The following is a 20506-nucleotide window of genomic DNA, read 5'->3' as shown; positions in this document are numbered from 1 at the left end:
CAACATTCTGCCATCCTCCACAACTCATTCTATGTGTACCAAAGGTTAATCAGCAATGTTGACAGAGATACTAATACCTGAGTTTAGAACAAGGAGAGCGAGCTCATCCAGCTAGTGGTCAAGGAAGGCTACACAGAGAGGGTAGGATTTGAGATGGGTATACAAGAATGTGTTTATGACTTTAATGGAAGGATAAGAAAAAAGACAGTAGGACATTTTTGATCTAGGGAAAGGTAGAATCAAAGGTAAGTCAGGTCAGTTGTTACAGAGACCATTTCCTTTAAAATCTTTATACCAGTTATTCCTCAAAATCCACTCTCCATCTTGAGCTGCCTACAACACACCTCCTTCTTTGCTGTCAACTAATATTTCAATCCCAATTTCCCTGTATCTCCGCTTTCTCCCCAAACTGGCTTGTCTTCTCGACTTTTCAATGTCTATTAGCGGTACTAATATTCTCCTACTTTCTAAGCTCAGATACTTGAGACGCAAAGTACTTTTCACTTCTACTCTCCAACTTTCAATCAATTCTGTAGCCTGCCAATGGTTCTCTACAGTGCTTCTAAATTTAATCCTTTCTCTTAGCCAGGGACTCTTCCCCTCATACCTAAACTACTACAGCAGTGCTGGCTAGTCTCTGTGCCTCCAGCTACCCTGTACTCAGTGATTAGTTCTCCAAGGATCCCACTGTTAGAAGATCACAGTGACTTCCTACAGTGACTTCCTATTGACAACCGAATCAAAACAAACTCTTTACTGTAATGTTTAAAGCCTTCAGTGCCCTCAATGACCTGTCTTATATTTCTCTCTATTCCTTAAAATAGCCCCTTCTCAACCCCTGCCAGCCAAAGAAGTTCTTTTAAAAAAAAAAAAACTACCTCTCTCCCAGGCGTAGTGGCTCACTCCTATAATCCCAGCACTTTGGGAGGCCAAGGTGAGCAGATCACTTGAGGCCAGGAGTTCGAGACCACCTTGACCAACATGGCGAAACCCTGTCTCTATTAAAAATACAAAAATTAGCCCAGCTACTATTACTAATACAAAATTAGTAATCCCAGCTACTCGGGAGGCTGAGGCAGGAGAATCAGGTGAACACAGTGGGCGGAGGTTGCAGTGAGCTGAGAAGATTGTGTGACCGCACTCCAGCCCGGGGAATAGAGCAAGACTCCATTTCAAAAAAAAACCCTACCTCTCATGTATCTACTTCCTTTGGACCCCTCTCCACTAACCTTGTTACTAAGCTCACAAATCCCTTTATTTCATTCATTTGTCCAGTTGTTGTTTTTTTTTTTTTTGAGACAGAGTCTCGCTCTGTCACCCGGGCTGGACTGCAGTGGCACTATCTCGGCTCACTGTAACCTCCGCCTTCCCAGATTCATGCCATTCTCCTGCCTCAGCCTCCTGAATAGTTAGGACTACAGGCACCCGCCACCACGCCCCGCTAATTTTTTTTTTTTTTGTATTTTTAATAGAGATGTGGTTTCACCATGTTAGCCAGGATGGTCTTGATCTCCTGACCTTGTGACCCACCCACCTTGGCCTCCCAAAGTGCTGGGATTACAAGCATGAGCCACCACACCCAGCCGTTTGTCCAGTTTTAAGTAAATTTTTACTTGAGTAAATTTATTTAAATTTACTTATTATGTGCCAGATTCTAAGCCAGATACAGAGAACACAAACAGACCCACAGTTCTTGTCTGGTCCTTCATGAAAATTTCCTGAGTAAAACAGCCACCAAATGACCCTTTTAAAACACACATCATTTCTCTAAAGCTTTGAACTATACACGTTATTTTTTTTTTTTTTTTGAGATAAGGTCTCGCTCTATCACCCAGGCTGGAGTGCCATAGCACAATCACAGCTCACTGCAGCCTCGACCTCCTGGGCGCAAACAATCCTCCTGCCTCAGCCCGCCAAGTAGCTGGGATCACGGCGCATGCCACCATGCCTGGCTAATTTTTGTATTTTTTATAGAGGTGGAGTTTGTTGTCCAGGCTGGTCTCAAACTCCTGGGCTCAAGCAACCTGCGCACCTTGGCCTCCCAAAGTGCTGGGATCACAGGCATAAGCCACTGCGCCCAGCCTGAACTACACACATTCTTATCTGCTTAGATGCTGACTTACAATTGTTCTCTAGTTGGCCGGGTGCAGTGGCTCATGCCTGTAATCCCAGCACTTTGAGAGGCCGAGGCGAGTAGATCACGAGGTCAAGAGATTGAGACCATCCTGGCCAACATGGTGAAAACCTGTCTCTACTAAAAATAAGAAAAATGAGGGTGTGGTGGCGGGTGCCTGTAGTCCCAGCTACCCTGGAGGCTGAGGCAGGAGAATCACTTGAACCCAGGAGGTAGAGGTTGCAGTGAGCCAAGATTGAGTCACTGCACTGCAGCCTGGTGACAGAGTGAGACTCCATCACAAAAAAAAAAAAAAAAAAAAAAAGAATTGTTCTCTAGTTGCTCTGTGTCTTATCTTACAGCTTAAAATTATCTTGAAAGTAGAACCAATATCTTCTATTTATTTGGTGTAGCCACAAAACCTAGTACAGTAATAGGCAACTTGTAGGTATTAAAGAAACATTTGTTGAATTGATAAATCAGATACTAAGTTAATGAAATGATTATTAAATGGGTCACAGAGCTTATTAAAAATTTGATTAAAAGTTATGACCCCTCTCCCAGGAAAAGTAAACCTATGAACCTATAGCCAAATTCTGCATAGTTTGGGGAAGGAAAAAAAATGAATTCCTGAAACCTATCATGGTCCCCTCACAATGACTTAGTTCAAAAGACCCTAAAAGCAATAATTTGGGATGCTGGGTTTTTTGTTTTCCTTTATAATATTCAATCAATAACATATGTCATATTTTAAAAACTTTTAGCCAGGATGGGCATGGTAGCTCACACCTGTAATTCCAGTGTTTTGGGAGGCCAAGGCAGGAAGATCACTTGAGGCCAGGAGTTGAAGACTAATGTGGGCAACAGACCCTGTCTCTACAAAAAATAAAAATTGGCACATGCCTAATGAGCTAATTAGCTACCTGGGAGGCTGAAACATAAGGATTACTTGAGCCCAGGAGTTTGAGGTTACAGTAAGCTATAATTGTGCCACTGCACTCCAGCGTGAGTGACAGAACAAGACCCTGTCTCTTAAAAAAAAAAAAAAAAAAAGCTCTCAGCCAATAAGCAAATATCAAAATTTGAGATATATATATATATATATCCTTTGAGCACAGTATTTTCATTTATCTGGCAAAAATACTAGCACAAGTACAAAAATATGCATACAAAGTAACCCTACTGGCCAGGTGCAGGAGCTCACACATGTAATCTCAACACTTTGGGAGGCCGAGGTGGGTGGGTAACTTGAGGTCAGGAGTTTGAGACCAGTATGACCAACAGAGTAAAACCCCGTCTCTACTACAAATACAAAAATTAGCTGGGCATGGTGGCGCATGCCTGTAATCCCAGCTACTTGGGAGGTTGGGGCAGGAGAATCACTTGAACCTAGGAGGCAGAGGTTGCAATGAGCTGAGATTGTGCCACTGAAGTCCAGCCTGGGCAACAGAGCCCAACTCTGTCTTTAAAAAAACAAAACAAGACAAAAAAAAACTACAAAGTAACCCTACTAAACTGTACTTAAAAATGGTGTAGATGGTAAATAGCATGTGTATTTCACAATTTTTTTTTTTTTTTTTTGAGACGCAGTGCAGTCTCGCTATGTTGTCCAGGTTGGAGTGCAGTGGCGCAATCTTGGCTCACGGCAATCTCCGCCCCCCAGATTCAAGCGACTTTCATGTTTCAGCCTCCCAGGTAGCTGGGATTACAGGTGCCTGCCACCATGCCCAGCTAATTTTTGTATTTTTAGTAGTGACAGGGTTTCACCATGTTGGCCAGGCTGGCCTTGAACTCCTGACCTCAAGTGATCTGCCCACCTCAACCTCCCAAAATGCTGGGATTACAGGCATGAGTCACCATGCCCAGCCCGTATTTTACAATTTTTTAAAAAGTTACACATATAAGGATGTTCACTAAAGCACTCCCTGTAATGATTTAAAAAAAATGGAAATTACCTAAATGATGAATAGGAATCTGGTTATATAAATTGTGGACAACTCTGAAGCCAATGAAAACAAGAAAGGAAATTTAGATGTGCTGTCATGAGAAGACAATCTAATACAAAGTGGGAAAAACAAGTTGCAGAATATGCAAAAAAGTAAAAAGGGTATGTAAAAATATTCTGATTTTATTTATAAAAAATGTTTCCATATGAGAGCATGAGTGTGGATTTACCTATGTAGAGATAAACATCTGGAAAGACACATACCAAATGCTAATAGTGGACACCTGTGGGGACCAGGATCATAAGGGATTTTCTACTTTTATACTGACTATTTTTTTAAAAACAAGAAACAGGTACTACTCTCATAATTTAACCAACACCATCTCACTTCCCCCCAAACATTCAGCCAGAAGATAACTAATTTTATGTCTCCCTTTTAAATTCTGGCCTTTTTCTGACCGAGTAATATAAGGCCATCCCCCTGCTGGGAACCCATTTCCCTGAGAGTCAGATGTTTCTGGAAGCTAATGCTGGACACAACAAAGGTTGCTACTAATATAGCAAGCTCTCCATGTCCTGTACCAGTGAACAAAAATCAAGACCATTCTCACAAACCTTCCTAAAATAGTCCTTTCTGTTTTGTTCTCTCTCCTGCTTGGGTATATCATACAGGGTGATAGCAGCTCCTTCAGGAAAAAAAGTATCCAACCTTATCTTCAGAGGACCTTGAAAATACACAGAGTGTACTCCAGGCTAGCTACAAGTCTTGGCCAAGCTTTTCCTTCAAATGACTCAAGAAATTGCTTTTAAATATCTCAGAAAGAGGCCGGGCATGGTGGCTCACACCTGTAATCCCAGCACTTTGGGAGGCCAGCGCAGGTGGATCATCTGAGGTCAGGAGTTCGAGACCAGCCTGGCCAACACGGTGAAACCCCGTCTCTACTGAAAATACAAAAATTCGCTGGGTGTGGTGGTCAGCGCCTGTAATCCCAGCTACTCGGAAGGCTGAGGCAGGAGAAGCGTTTGAACCCGAGAAGTGGAGGTTGCAGTGAGTTGAGATTGCGCCACTGCACTCCAGCCTGGGTGACAAAGCTAGATTCCGTCTCAAAAAAAAAAAAAAGAAAGAAAGAAAGAGAACATTTAGATGAGATGGGAAATAGTTACTGCTTTCCTAGTGGAGACAGGAGAAAGGAAGAAGGGCTTTTCTTACCTGTCCAGAGAGCGGCCAGAGAACTCCTGGCTCTGGGCCACTGGGGAAAGGTAAAGATCCATGTTTTCCTCCCCAAGTGTGCATGGAGATGATGCTGGCAGATAAACAGCTGTCCAGAGGTGCAGGGCCCGGACATGACAAACAGGATGCAGGACCTAGGGAAGCAGCCCAATACTAGTGCTTTGTCAAGAGTCCCTGGTCCCTTTTCTTTCCCTAAGCCCTTGACTCTACATTTTCCCTACTGATTCAGCTCCTTCTCCCTATAGGTTTCTAAATAGTACCTATAGGAAAAAGGCTGAGACTCACCATGTCTGAGCTGGGTGTGTAGAGGAAGTTATGAAAGTTTTTATTGCCAGCTCGAAGGAGCGCCCACACAGAGCAGGTCCGCTTGTAGATGTTGCGCTTCTCTCGCTCACAGGGGTTGTTGGCCAGGAAGGTGCCATAGAGGCAGGAGTATGTGTGTTGCACCAGTTTTACCTAGAAGGCAGAGAGAGCTTGCACCTGGGGGCCTCGGGCTGTCATTCCCCCTTATCCCTCTTGTTTAGGGTTTAGGACTTACCAGGAATGCTTCATTAAATTCAAACAGGCAGGGGAACTGCTTAAGCAACTGATGAACAGAATCAAGCCACTGGAGGAACACAGGGCATTGCTCGTTTTGGTCTTCCACATTCTCTTGGTGGCCACAGCGATCTCCAAACTTGTGCCCAAAATCCAGCCAGTCAGACTCCACTAACACTTGGAAGCCCTGCAAAAAAAGAAACTATTCAAACATAGGGCCTCTCTGGAAATGCTGATGTGCTGCTCTCCCGGGAACTGCCCAAAGCAGGGAGCTGGCAGTTTCAAAGAAAAATAGGACTAGACCTAGAAGAGGACTAAAAGCCACCAATTTTCCAAAGCTTTGGGAGTTGAAAAAAAAGGAAAAAAAAAGCCACCAATGTCCTCTACTGAAAGATCCCCAGGACAGATCCAGAGGGCTCAACACCTTCCCTCCTCCCACACTCCCTCTGGTCTTCCCACCCAATTCCTCTCAATACCTCCAACGTCCTGTAATATGGGTCCAGTAATATTTTGGCCAGGGCTACGATCTGCGGTGTGCGGTCCCAGCCATCGGAGCAGTGTACCAGCACAGGCCGGCCTTCCCGGTCTACTGTATTTGCCACCAGCACAGCTGCTTTTAGCATCACCGACAAGTGCTGCAGCCATTTGGTACTCTCCAATGCTGACAACCAGCTACATGAGAGCAGAAATCAAGTCGGTCACAAAGGGAGCTGAGGCCACAACAGTCTCTCCTCCATCCACAGCCAGCCCCACCCAACAAAGTTCCCAGTGAGAACTGAAACAAAGAGGTACAACCCGGGGCCTTTTGGACAAGAGGTATCTAGCAGGAAGGTAGGAAAGACAGGACCCGCAGCAGATAAGAGCTTCTGAGGCTCAAAAGAGGAACTGGGAAGCATCACATGCGCACTCAGCCATTTTCTCTCCCCAGTTCTCTGGGTTCTTTGAGTAGAACAACTGATCCAAACGAAAGGAATTCAATGTCCTGTGACCACACCAAAGTGTTGGCTGAGAAGTGGAAGGGTTCTTGGAACTAGCTCATGGCACCCAACTCCACCCAGGCCCTCAGGTCTCCTGCTCTCCGAACTTCTCATCTCCCCATCTAATCTTCCAAGAATAAGAGGTACTGGGTAAGGAATGAGACTGTAAGGAATCCGAGTAGGGAACACCTACTTGCTAGGATCCGGCATCTGGCTACACACAGCCCGGAGGTACTGAAAGCTGTTCCGGATGGCATGGATGTTGGCCATTCCCATGAACACGACCTCACAGTTGGGATAGTACTCTGTAGACATGACAGGAGAGTGGGACGTAAAAGCACGTCCTAGGCTGGGCGCAGTGGCTCACGCCTGTAATCCCAACACTTTGAGAGGCCAAAGCAGGTGGATCACCTGAGGTCAGGAGTTCGAGAACAGCCTGACTAACACAGTGAAACCCCGTCTCTACTAAAAATACAAAAATGAGCTGGGCATAGTGGCGGGCACCTGTAATCCCAGCTACTTGGGAGGCTGAGGCAGGAGAATTGCTTGAACCTGGGAGACGGAGGTTGCAGTGAGCCGAGATCACGCCACTACACTCCAGCCTGGGTGACAGAGTGAGACTCTGTCTCAAAAAAAAAAAAAGCACGTCCTGGAAACAGGCATCCAGGACAAGAGTGGTCCCTGGTGGACAAAGCTTCCCTGGCCGGGCAGAGCACTCCAGCATGGGAACTAAATACAGTTTTGAAATCTGAATCACACTTGTATCTCTGGAGACTCAGGTGCCATATACTAATAATAGTAACAGTAATGACAGATGACAGTAGTACTTAGAAAGACAATATATACTAAATTTTCAATAAATAGTAGCTGCTCTGCAGCAATACTTTTATATATACAACTTCTTTTTCTTTTTTGAGACAGGGTGTCATGGTCACTCAGGCTACAGTGCAGTGGCATGATATCAGCTCACTGCAACCTCTGCCTCTTCAAGCGATTCTCATGTCTCAGTCACCTGAGTGGCTGGGATGGGACCACAGGAGTGCACCACCATGCCCAGCTAATGGTTTGTATTTTTGGTAGAGGCGGGGATTCGCCATGTTGCCCAGGCTGGTCTCGAACTCCTGAGCTCAAGTCATCCGCCTGCCTCTGCCTCCCAAAGTGCTAAATTACAGGTGTGAGCCACTGGGCACAGCCTACATAGGCAACTTCTAACCATCCCAACAATTTTGCAAAGTTTGTAACACCCCCTTCTTGTAAAATTGAAAATAAAGGTTGGACAGATTAAGCAACTTCAGCATAGTCATAGCCATAGCTAGTAGGGAGCAAAGTTGTGATTCCAAGCCAGGTTTGTTTGGGCTCTTTCCACTATACAAACGGCCCCCAACCCCCTCCTCACCAAAGCCACCCACAGCACAGGCTGGCTACAGACACCAGGATAAGAGCAATACCTTCGCATTCACAGCCTCCACCCTTGGCCCGGTTGGCCACTGCTGCTGTGTAGGATCGCGCATCCAGGATTAGCAGCTTCTGGGGGGCTGCTGTGCTCTCCACTCCAGAGCACGCAGTCAGAGAGGAATCTAAACACACAGCAGCAAGGAGCCCCTGAGTCAGCCAGCCACCCAGCCTCCTGCTGGCCCTCTGGCACTCCCTCTCAGAAGGCAGAACATGCAACTACAGACCCCTCACACTCCACAGCTTCTGACAAGGCAGGGACCCCAGCACCCTGTGTGCGGTCATCTTCCCAGATTCTCACTGAGGACTCCCTGGGAGCCAGTCAAGTCAAGGAGGGGGCCTGCTCCCTGGAGGGTTAGCATCATCCACACCTTACCAAAGTCTGCATCACACGCCTCGCTGGTATCATTATTCCCGGTGCTGAGGGAGCCCCCAGTGGCCCTTGTCCCCGGGTCCAGGGCACAGGCTTTAGCGATGGACGTGACCAGATACTCATCATCAGCATTGCGCCAGCCCCACCAGCTGATCTCTGGCTGGCTGCAGCGGGCAATGGCAGCCCCATTGCGCAAGTGTCTGACAAAACAGAAGAAACCGTAATGCCCTTGGCATTCGAAGCCTCCAGAGGCCTACCTCAGGGGGTTAGACCAAAGTCTCTAGAGCCAGCAGGGGCTACCCACTCATCCAGGCCATAACAGCAACCAAAAGCCCCAGCATCTCTAGCAGGCTTCACAGTTTACAAAGCACCATCACACATATTTTCTCAAATGGGCTCTATACGCCCAAGGTGACCTTGACTCATCAAATATGCACAGCAACTGCTCCAGGTACAGACACCCAGCAGGAGAACAAGGCCTGGCTGAGCCAAGAACAGGAACAATTCCAAACTTCAGGGTTACTTCCTGTCTCACTCTATTTTAGCTACAATATTCTAGTGCAGAGATCAGCAAACATTTTCAGTAAAAAGTCAGACAACAAATTTTTGGTCTTATGGGTCACAACCAGTTTCTGTCATGTATTTCTTCTTTGTTTTTTTAAAAATAGCCCTTTGAAAATGTAAAAACCATTCACAGCTTACAAGCCGTTTTATATAAGACTATAAGCCAGATTTTGTCTGCAGGCCAGTTTGCCAACCCGTGTACCAATGTTTACACACACACACACACACTCTCTCTCTCTCTCTCTCTCTGTCTCTATAAATGGGGGGGGAATGAATAAACTCCCTAATAGCCTTATTCTTAGGAGAAAAAACTAAGATAGTTTTTGTTTTAAAATTATTTCATACTTCCCCATAGTGTCAATTCCCAGTCAACCAGGTTACCCAAAACCTCCAATACTGACTCTTTCCTTGTTACGTAAGAAATGGCCTCCCTACTTCCCGGCCCCGCTGCCTCACCTATACACAACCACCGGGATCCGCTTCCAGGAGCGGAAGGAAGCCACATTCTCCAGCTCTTTGTCAGTGATCCACACAGGAACCAGCAGCTTCTGGGGGTAACTGGGGCACAATCTGAGAAGAGACCAGGTGGGGGTCACCGCACTGGGTCTAAAACATGTGACAACAGGATCCCTGGGGATGGCTTTGTGGGAAGAGAAACCAGAAGCCTTCCTCCCTCACAGACTCAGAAGCTGTGCCCACCACGCTTTGTCCAAACACGGAAGCCATTTGGTGTGGAAGGAGTTTTGGTCCCCAACCCTCTCACTTGTAGTTGCTGTTGATGTGTGAGACTCTCCAGACGTTCTGCAGGTCAAAGCCCATCCTTGCAAGCTCCGCCTCCTGCCGACAACGTATGTGCTCACCTGCAACAGAGACCCCACGATGGTTAGCTTCCCAGAGCACCGATGTGCAGGAGTGGAGGAGGGATGAGAACCAAGGGGTAAGAAGCAGCCTCCCAAAGAAAACAGATTGGCCTCACCTGGCTGACATAGGTGAGTGTGCTGGTCCTCCTCAGTCAGCCCCAGGCACCAGGCGTGGTAGGCAAAGGCAAAGAGGTCCTCAGGCTTGGCAGGTCTTGCTGTGGCTCGGCTTAGCCGTGAGAGCCACTCTTGGCACTGCTTGAAAGTGGAGAAGTGACACCTGCCAGGCAAGAAGCCACAGGCCTGGGTGAGGCAAAGTGCAGTTGTGCCATGGAGCTATCAGGGTCAAAAACACAGCCACAGGAAGGCTGTGAAGAGAGGCTGCAAAGCAAGAAGTAAAGCAGTGGGGACCTGGGGTGGGGGAACGAGGGACACTGGCCAACACCCAACAGAAGTTGTCTCTTGTGATAATTCTCTTCCCAGGAACTCCTGTGTTTGAGGCATACTTATCCTCTTGAATGGGGCCCTACTGTTTCTTGTGTCAAATCTAAATGCTACCACGTGGCCCTGAAAGTCTGCACTCCTTGTCCCTACCCTAACGGACCAGTGTTATTTCCCATGACTCCCTAATTCAAACCTTCTGCTTCAGGCAGGAAGTCCTGCTCACATCCTTCCCATCTCCTTGGTTTATCTTCTGCTTGATAATGTCTCCTCTCTGCCTAGCCACATCCTACTGATGCTTTGAAGATAGTTTCGATCTCACCTCTTCCTTGAAGCCTTCCCAGCCTACTCTATTCCAGAAACTCCTTCCTCTCTTGATTCTTAATGTGCTTGGAATATATATATATATATACCTTTTTTTTTTTTTTTTTTTTTTTGAGAGAGGGTCTTGCTCTTGCTCTGTCACCCAGGCTGGAGTGTAGTGGCGCAATCACAGCTCCCTGCAGCCTCAACCTCCTGGGCTCAGGCAATCCTCCCAACTCAGTCCCCTGAGTAGTTGAGACCATAATTGTGCAATAACTTTTTAAATTCTTCGTAGGGACAGGGTCTCTCTATGTTGCCCAAACTGATCTTGAACTCCTGGGCTCAAGTGATCCTCCTGCCTCGGCCTCCCAAAGTACTGGGATTACAGGTATGTGCCACCGTGCCTGGCCTGCTTGGAGTACTAAGCACCACATTTTCCCATAGCATTGCCACATGTTAGGTATTCTTCCAGCAGCTAGAGTTTAGCCTTCTTGAAGGAAAGAGCAATGTGAATGTTCCTCTGAATGCCCCACAGACCTGAGCACATGGTAGGCTCTAAAGTGGGTATCCTTTTAATAAATCTTGGAGTCATCCCAGATTCCTGTTTCTTTCATTTCAAATCTGTCAGCAAATCTTGTCATCTCCACCTTCAAAATACACCCAGAATCTGACTGCTTCTCACCGCTTTGGCTGCTACCGCCTCAGACAGGCCGCCATGATCTCTCATCTGGGCAACTGCAGTAGCTTCCTAACTAGCCTCCCAGTTTTTGCTTTTGCTCTTGCCCCCATTCTTTCATCTAGTCTCAATAGAGCAGCCAGCGTGATTCTATGAAACATTAATCAGATCACATCACGCCTTTGCTCAAAATCCTCCAGTGGTTTCTCAGTTCCCTCAAAGTAAAAGCCAGTCTTCATGACAAAATGTCTGACACCCCACTTTGTTCTCAGATCTTGTAACCCACTACTCTCACCCACAGGCACTCTACTCCAACCACACCAGCCTCCCTGCCAGTCTTCCAATATGCAGGCACACACCCACCTCAGGGCCTTTGCACTTGCCATTCTCTCTCTCTGGCACACTCTTCCCCCAAATACCCACATGGCCACTTTCTTCAAGTCTTGACTCAACTGCCACCTTTTTGGTGCAACTTTTCTGATCACTTTCGTTTTGTTTTTTTGAGACAGGGTCTCACTCTGTCACCCAGGCCGGAGTGCAGTACTGTCATCACAGTTCACTGCAGCCTCAACTTCTCAGGCTCAAGAAGTCCTCCGATCTCAGCCTCTGGAGTAGCTGGGACTTCAGGCACACATCACCACACCTGGCTAATTTTTTATATTTTTAGTAGAGATGAGGTCTCACCATGTTGCCCAGGCTGATCTTGAACTCCTAAGCTGAAGCAATCTTCCCACACATCACCACACCTGGCTAATTTTTTATATTTTTAGTAGAGATGGGGTCTTGCCATGTTGCCCAAGCTGATCTTGAACTCCTAAGCTGAAGCAATCTTCCCACGCATCACCACATCTGGCTAATTTTTTCTATTTTTAGTAGAGACAGGGTCTCACTATGTTGCCCAGGATGATCTTGAACTCCTAAGCTGAAGCGATCTTTCCACCTTGGTCACCCGAAGTGCTGGGATTACAGGCATGAACCACCGCGCCCAGCCTAATTGTTTTACAATCTTCACCCTCATAGCACTCCATATTCCCTTTCACTGCTTTATTTTTTTCCTTTACATTTACTATCATTTCACAAATTTTACTTATTACTTACGGTTGGTATCTCTTCATTGGGATGTAAGCTCTCTGAGAAGGGAAAATTTTGTCTATTTGTTCCCTGCTATATCCCCAGGGCTTAAAACAGTCTGGCATTGAGTAGGGTACTCAATACATGTATATCAAATGAATAAATAAATAAACCAACAATAATGTGAGTGCTCTGTGCCAGATATTGTCCTCGGTGCTTTCATACACATACACATTATCTCACTTAATCCTTACGGTGACTCCATGAACTAAGCATTACCCCCATTTTTTCAGGTCAAGATACTATGGGTCAGTACACTGACCTCCCAACCCAGAACATGGTCTTCACCTTTTCCTCCAACTGGGGAAAGTGAGGCAGGATCTTTCCTCTCTCGCACCAGAGAAACCCTGTAGCACAGAGATCTGGACAAAACTAGGGCCAGGGGACCTGAGTGAGGCCCCGTTGTTCTCACCTCACCACTTTGGAGTCCTTGCAGGAAATGTGCAACTGGAACATATCACGGCTCTCCACACTGTCAATCATCCGGAGGGGGACCTTTAGAGGAAGGGCAAACTGAAGCTCAGACTCCCCACTGGGTATCACTCCTTACGCTCACCCTAGCCTAGGCACTGATGTATCAATAGCAGGAAGGAAACCAACATTTACTGAGGGTCTGTTAAGCACCTGGTAACTGTACGGAGTCCTCTGCATATGTGATCCCAATTAATGATCCCAATAACCCTGCACGGCAGGTGTTTTCAGCCCATATTATTAAGGAGAAAAATCAAGCCTCAGTTAGGTGACTTGACCCAGGTCACCCAGCTGGTCAGTGGCAACACAGGAAAAGAGCCCAGGTTTGTCTGACTCCAAAGCCTGTGTTCTTCCAACAATGCCACTGTGCTTAGAAGGGCCAGTAATAGAATAATGGAAAGAGAGAAGAGGAGAAAGGAGAATGAGCCAGAAACAGAGCTATAGCTAGGAAAATGAGGCAGGAAAACATGAAGTCAGAGAGAAAGGGAAGGGATCCCCAAGTATGTTTTTTTTTTTTTTTTTTTGAGATGTAGTCTCACTCTGTCACTCAAGCTGGATAGCAGTGGCACAATCTCGGTTCACTGCAACCTCCACCTCCCGGTTCAAGAGATTCCCGCACCTCAGCCTCCCGAGTAGGTGGGATTACAGGTGCGTACCACCAAGTCCAGCTAATTTTTGTATTGTTAGTAGAAATAGCATTTCACCATGTTGGCCAGGCTGGTCTCAAACTCCTGACCTCAAGTGATCTGCCCACCTTGACCTCCCAAAGTGCTGGGATTACAGGCATGAACCACTGTGCACGGCCTCCAACTTTTTTAACGACATGATCAAGGAGACCTTTGGAACAATCCCACCTTGTTCCACCAGGCTAGAACCTCATAGGGATTCTAGCTTAGGGGTAGAAGAACAATAGAGAAACTCACGTTGATGACAGAGTCCTTGAATTTGATATGCAGCCGGTAGTTAGAGATGGCAATGAGGGCATCGGCTGCCCGGCCCAGGAACTCTACTCCCTCACCCTGCAGCACTGTGAAGGGGACCTGTCAAGGGGCAGAGAAACCTTCATTCCAGAAGTGAGTGACCACCTTATCTTCCTCTACAGCCCCTGATCTGATCTGTGCGATCCCCTCTGGAAAAGGCAGACCAAGGCAGGAGAGGAGAATTCTCTCCACAGTAACAGCACCAGGCAACAGCTGTACAGGAAAGCTCCCTTTCCTTCCCTGGGGTCAAAGGCTCCAGGATACACAGACAATCCCTCCTCCTCCAGAGACCAGGGAACAGGAAGCCAGAGGTCTGGTACCAGATCCCCTTGAGGATTTTTGGGAGAAGGGAGGGTGTTTTTTAACTGGGCAGGGAGCCACATCTATCCTGGCCCCCAAATCCTCCTTACCTGAAGATTCTCCTCCTCCTTCACTAGTTCCTTGGGGGGGAACAGATCCTTGGCTTGGATGTACTCCAGGCTGGGGGGCCCCTCCTCACCCTGTAGGAAGGCCACAGTCCTAAGTCACCAAGCTCCACTTAGCCCATCAGGCTCATTCTGCTTCCCTCCCCACCAAGAAATCCACAGATAACCACAAACACCTCTAAAGGTTCTGGTCACCAGAGAAGGGAAAAGAGATCTGACTTGACTGGACACAGGGAAGGGTGAAATGGAGAGAGTATCAGCCTATTAAGCCTAAGGAAAGAGTGAGGCCCCAGGAGGAATTGGGAATCTGTACTCTTCAGAGAGAGACTGTCCTATAGAACCAACATTTCAAAAATGGAGGAGAGAAAACTAAAGAAAAGAAAGACTATCTTCCTTAGACTCATGTAAGGGTAAGGCAGGAGTGGGGATGGGAAAGTGCTGTCCTGAGGAAAAGGAGCCAGGTGTGGCAGCTGGTTTTAGAGAGGAGGGAAATCAGGCGCCTACAGCCACTGAAGCTTCAATCTGGCGGGTGAAGGAGACAAAGAGGAGTGGGTGGGGGGATTCAATCCCACGCCTCTAGAGGGCCTTCACCGATGCTTTCAAAAGGAAGACGTGTTTGGGAGCTGGGCTTATCTTCTTGTTAGACCCACACTGCTGACAAGCCCCCATTACCTGCCAAGTAACCTGCCCTGCCTGCTAATCAGAGGGGAATTCCTGAGGAATACCCACAGCAAGCAGAAGGAACTCCCCTCCCAACCACCAGGGAGGGGACCTGAGGGGATCCACGCGCCTGGGAGGAGGCAGGAGACCCAAGGACAGCCCGGAGAGAGAGAGAGGAGGCCTGGCAGACACCCACGGGGAAGGTGCGGGGCGGGGGGGGGACAGCTGAGAGGACAGATGGGGGAAGCTGGGAAGGAGCATCAGCCAGAGCGGGAGGAGGGGAGGACCGGGAATGATGCAGAGGTACGGAACCCTGCAGAGACAGGGAAGATGGAGAAGAGAGGCTGTCTGGGGGACAGTCAAGGAGAAAAGGCTGGCATGTCAGGTGAGGGATGGAGTGGTGGAAGAGGGAAGGGACTGGAGCCCCGAGCCAGCTCACAGACATCCCGTGCTCCCTGACCAGCCCCCTAACATCCCATTCAGCCTACTAGCCACATCCCACATCCCCAAGCAAGGATTCAGCGGGTGGGACCAAGATGGAGAGGCGGAGGTAAAGAGATGTACCCCTGCAGGGCGGGGCCTAGAGATCTGCAGTCAAGGGCAGCGGCTGCGGGGCCAGGATGGACCAAAGAATTTCCATTCCTGGCCTTCGACCATCTCCGGCACCCAAAGATAGAAGCATGTCCAAGAAATAAACGGGTTAACCCACCTTCCCCGCCCCAAACGTTCGGGGCCGGGCCAGGGGCCTCGGGAAGGGGGATGGGCTGAAATCGAAGGCTGACCCTGGGCGGGGCTGCGGGTGCCTCCTAGGCCCCCAAAGGCAGGGTGGGCACTTACGAAGCAGCTAAGCATGGAGCAGGAGACGCGGGCGGTCAGGCTCATGGTCGCGGGCGGTCTGGGCGAGCGCACATGTCCCCGGAGCCGCTACGCTGCCCGCCAGCCCCGGGCGCCGGCCGCATCCCGGCTGCGGGGCTCGCCAGGTGCAGCCGCGGTGGCCAACAGGCTAGGGCGCTGGTGGCGGGGCCTCCGCGCGGCTCCCGCGCGCCTCTCCCCTCCTCTCCACAATGGAGCGGGCCCAGCTCCGCCCTCCCGCACGAGGGCAAAAGGGAGGGGAGCCAGGCGCCAGGAGAGCCCGGGACCGCGGCGGGAAGGCGGAGGCAGGGGCGGGGCGCCTCCGCGGGCCCCGCCCACAAGTCCAGCCTCCTCCCTCCCCGTGGACCCTGGGCCTCGTAGGAGGGCGTACCCTACTCCAGGGACCTTTAGGAGCTTTCAGGAACGTGGGCTACGGGACCGCCCACATCTTCTCATTTCCCTTCTTCCCAGGTGAGCCCCCCTGTGCCCTCTTACAAACCCATCCCCACGCCCTCCCCTCCTAAGCTCCCCCGACGCCTGCTCTGGATCCCAAGGTGGAGCTCACCTACCCGCTACCCATTTGCTTCCTCCTTTCCCTCCAAAACCTCTACCCACCATGCCCCTGCCCATCAGGGTCCTTCAATCCTGTGACTTCGTTAAACCCTTCTTTCCCCTTAGAATGGTGCCAGGTTAGTCATTCCACGCTCCTGGAAAGGGAAATGAGCTTTTTATCCAACACCCCTACCCAACCCTAGTCCTTCAGCTCCATCTCTCCCTTGTTTCACACTGTGATCTCTGCGTAATAAAGTCCTTCTTGGAGGAGAAGGGATTTCTTAGTCTAGGAAAGAGAAGAGCTAGAAGTATGGACCACAGAAGGTATGCAAAAAAATGAAACTTGAAACCCAGGAGCAGTGGAGTAGAGAGTTGGGTAGAGGGCCAAGGAATAAGGAGCAGGAATAAGGGGCTCAAAATATCACCAAAAGTCACAGAGGGAGCTGACTGGAACCCCAAACTTCCTGCACCTGGTAACTTTCAGACACCAGGGCTTTTGTCTTGTTTGGGGGAGAAGGGAGTAATAAAAGAAAACCTGACATTTTATTAAGCACCTACAATGAACCTGGCAGTTTCTAACATTATCTCACTAAAACCTTTCAACTCCCAAGAAGTAAACCTTATCCTGTCTTACTGGTGAGACTCAAGCTTAGAGAGAAAGTATGTAATTTACCTAAGTGGTGGTGCTAGGATTTGAAATTAGATGAAGCTGACTCTGAAGCCCATGCTCTTTTCAGGGTAGCCCAGAAGAGAAAAAGAGGAGCTATCTGTCAGTGGGGGCCAAACCCAGCAGGCTTTCTGAGAAGAGACTGAACCAATAGTGCATATACCAAATCCACATGTCTATGGAAGGAAGGGAGGGAAGGAGAAAATCCTCTCATCTACTGAATTCTTTAACCTGCCCGTAAGCACAAGGGACACCTAAAAGAAACTGAAGAGAGACCACCAGGTTAAGGGCCTGGTCTGGGCCAGGGCCTGCAGCTCTCTAGGCCTTTCCCATCTCACTGCCTCCTCCTAGCTCTCAGGAGTTAAGGGCTTCCCTGGACTTGGGGTGAGAGAAGGGCCGTTACAGTTAATGGAAAATTAATAGGATCATTGTAAACCATCTCTGGTGATATTCTGGGCACCCTGGAAGATGCTATCCTGCTAGATATTCAGTCAGCTGTCACCTGTAGTTGCTTAACAGGAGCACCCTGGAACTGGAGAAGCCCCACAGTTTTGGTGGAGTCACTCCTGATACAGCATCCACAGTATTCAAAGGACCCACCAGAAGTCCAAGGATCTTGAGATAAAGAAGGCCTGGCTTTTCAGACCAGAACACAGAGATTCTACCGGGCACCCAAGAAAAGCAAGAAGAGGGCTGTTATGAAGGGTTAATAGAGCCAGTGGTGGGTAGGGAGTATGAGGAAAGTATGGGGCATAGCACATGCAGGAAATGCTGGGCATAGCACATGCTGGAAGTCCTAGTGCTGTATTCTGGCTGATGTTGTGTAATCTAAAGAAACCCTAATTTATCTCCAGGGCAGATGAACCTGTTTAGGAGCTGAACAGGGTAGCCTGGAGCTCAAGGTCTAGGAGAGGTGGGGCAGCTTCACAGAGAAAGACACAAGGATTACAGAAAACACAATGGCCTGAGGAAAGACAGGGTACTCACCATTCTACCGTGGCAAGGGTCCTGGCTGCCTGCTTCTCACTGTAAGGAGACAGAGGAACATAAAAGTAAAGGGCCCCATTAACACTACCATAGAATCAACAAATGCCACACATCTACCCCTGACCTTCTCTACAACTCTTATTCTTCTCCCTCGCAAAGACTCCAGTCTTTCCACAAGTCACCATGCCAGAGAGAGGCAATGGGAGCTACATGGGGAGAAAGCAACAAGTGATCCTGCAGGGCATGAAGTCAGCCACGAAGTTCTGGAGCAGGAATGAGTTTCATCCAAGATTATTCGGCAGAATTCAGGAGTCCTGATTCCCAGACGCAGAGGGAGAACACTTCTTTGTGGGGGAGCAGAACTGCCAACTCTGAAGAGACACAGGCTGCCCAACTGGGGCTTATTTTGGGCCCTGAATCTTTGGGTGAAGTGGCAGTAGCGGAAGGAGCATGAGTCCACAGGAATGTTTTGCCAGTTTCTGAGTCTGGGAGTAGTACCCACCTGACCTGTTTACTGGGGGCAGAGTCCAGAGTGGGACAAGAGGGAGGGGACGACAACCTGTGATCAGAGGGCAGCAGGGCTGCACAGGTCCTGCTGAGTATATTTGACACCAAGTGGGGTGGAGGTTATGGAGAGGAGGCCACACAACAGGGACAGAATCAGGCCAATCCAGGCCTTGGAGTCAGCAGCTGTCCAATGAGTCCAAGTAACAGGGATTTCAGGATGGGGCCTCCTAGGCTCACTTAGCGAGCCAGGCCCAGGTTTCACTGACACTTTCCTTCATGCCTGCTATCCTCGGGCAGTGCAGCAGAGCCCTACGGGAGGCTGCGGGGATAAAAGCCTCCATCTGTGGTCCTGCCCACCTCCCTGTTCACAGTATCTCTTCCCTAGGCCATTCTCCCTCATGGGGAAAGCCGAAAGAGACAAGCCAGAGGTGCTGCCTCACCGCCCACTGGCAGCAGCCCCAGGGAACGAAGGGAGGGAAGGAGGGACAAGGATCAGGCCTGGGAGGCCCAGGGTTTTCAGACCTAGGGGATCTGGTCCCGGAGGGCGGGCCAGGTTGGCAGGGGAGCCCAGGTGCCCAGGTTCTAGGGGCGGAGCCTAAAGACTGGGAGGCGGAGCCCCAAATGACAGAAGGCGGGACTCAGGAAAGCCGGTGGGGACCAGGGCGGGGCCGGGCAAGACGCGGTCGTTGAGGTTCCCAGGCTCGCAGTGCAGGGGGCACGGTGACTCACCCAGGCGGTGTCCGCCCGACCCTCTGAGGCCGCACTCTTGCCACTTCCGTCTCCCGCAGCTGCTGAGGCCGCGCAGTCCCGACCCCACCGCGGTGCCCCTCTCCTGAACCAATCATATCCCTAGCCTGTACCCGCCCTGGCCAATGGCCACGCCAAGTCCCGCCCTGCCCCCATCACGCAGCCACCGCCCTCGCTCTCGACCCCACTCATTGGTTGACTCAGGCAAACGCCCTCCCAGCCTTTAGCCAATCGGATGCCGGAAGACAAGACTATACCTGGAGGAAGGAGGCGCGGCGCCGGAGAGGAGACGCGACCAATGGGAAATCACAGCGCGTCCTTGCGACAGCCAGTAGGAGAGCAGTAAAGAGGGGGCTGCTGTCTACTGCTCTGGGGACCGGAAGTGGAGGCGGCTCGTCGCCTACTGGTAGCGCAATTAGAGGCGGGCATTGTAGGGTACAAGCCTTAAGCCACTTCCGGTGATGGCCCCGCCCTGGAGGCACTGCTTAAACTGATCCCCAGTGGCACCTCAGTTTATCCATTCCCGTTTTGGTTTCGCAGCTGTCATCCGGTCCCAACGCCAGAATAGGAGAAAAACCTGCAGGCTAGGAGAGAAGGGAGGGCTGGGCCTGAGGTTCAGTCTTGGTCATCTCCGACTGGCAGCGCTGGGATTTCCCAGCCTTCGTGTGTCTTGATGGGTTCCTCTAACACTCACTTTGTACGGATAAACGACCCTGCCGTTCTTCACGACCTGCATTGTGCTGCCAGTCCTGACGAACTCTCATCCCAGAGATGGGAAACCTGGATCTGAGACTGCTAGCTAGCTGTGGCCTCCTAGTCTGTAAAGGGAAGGGAGACCAGGGCGCTCCCGAGGACCCGGCTTTATCGCCCCTCCCTTTCTTTCCCGAGGACCCAGAACAGACCACAAAACGGAGGGTGGCCGCTGGAGGTCGCCGTGGCCCCGCTATACCACCAACCGACAGAAATGGAGAACAGTTGATTCAGATTCAGCTGATATTCTCAGGTCTGCAGTGGGCCTGAGCGCTTTAATACCAAGCCCCGGGGCCAATAGGCCCTTA

General features: G+C 49.6%; 1 protein-coding gene across 2 annotated transcripts in view; it reads right to left on the bottom strand.

Annotated features, from left to right (window-relative positions):
* The window catches only part of MTMR4 (myotubularin related protein 4), a 28243-nt gene extending 8709 nt beyond the window's left edge, over window positions 1–19534 (bottom strand). The window contains exons 1-15 of one of the 2 annotated variants that reach the window (XM_023204621.2): window positions 19431–19534; window positions 18195–18233; window positions 14462–14551; window positions 13995–14111; window positions 13013–13095; window positions 10169–10329; window positions 9956–10052; window positions 9649–9762; window positions 8632–8828; window positions 8252–8380; window positions 6997–7108; window positions 6303–6498; window positions 5828–6013; window positions 5575–5745; window positions 5269–5423 (exon numbers count right to left, since the gene is read on the bottom strand). In XM_023204621.2, the coding sequence (XP_023060389.1) occupies window positions 5269–5423; window positions 5575–5745; window positions 5828–6013; window positions 6303–6498; window positions 6997–7108; window positions 8252–8380; window positions 8632–8828; window positions 9649–9762; window positions 9956–10052; window positions 10169–10329; window positions 13013–13095; window positions 13995–14111; window positions 14462–14551; window positions 18195–18197 (1811 nt within the window). In that variant the 5' untranslated portion in view covers window positions 18198–18233; window positions 19431–19534. Of the gene's footprint in view, window positions 1–5268; window positions 5424–5574; window positions 5746–5827; window positions 6014–6302; window positions 6499–6996; window positions 7109–8251; window positions 8381–8631; window positions 8829–9648; window positions 9763–9955; window positions 10053–10168; window positions 10330–13012; window positions 13096–13994; window positions 14112–14461; window positions 14552–15973; window positions 16421–18194; window positions 18234–19430 lie in introns of those variants that run through there. The other variant, XM_023204620.1, reaches the window with a different exon arrangement.
* Window positions 19535–20506: the final 972 nt, after the last annotated feature.

The sequence above is a fragment of the Piliocolobus tephrosceles genome, chromosome 16, assembly GCF_002776525.5.
Source record: "Piliocolobus tephrosceles isolate RC106 chromosome 16, ASM277652v3, whole genome shotgun sequence".
In the NCBI taxonomy this organism is placed as follows: Eukaryota; Metazoa; Chordata; class Mammalia; order Primates; family Cercopithecidae; genus Piliocolobus; species Piliocolobus tephrosceles.
Note: the sequence above shows the minus strand (reverse complement) of the source record. Positions and strands in the feature narration are given on the sequence as shown.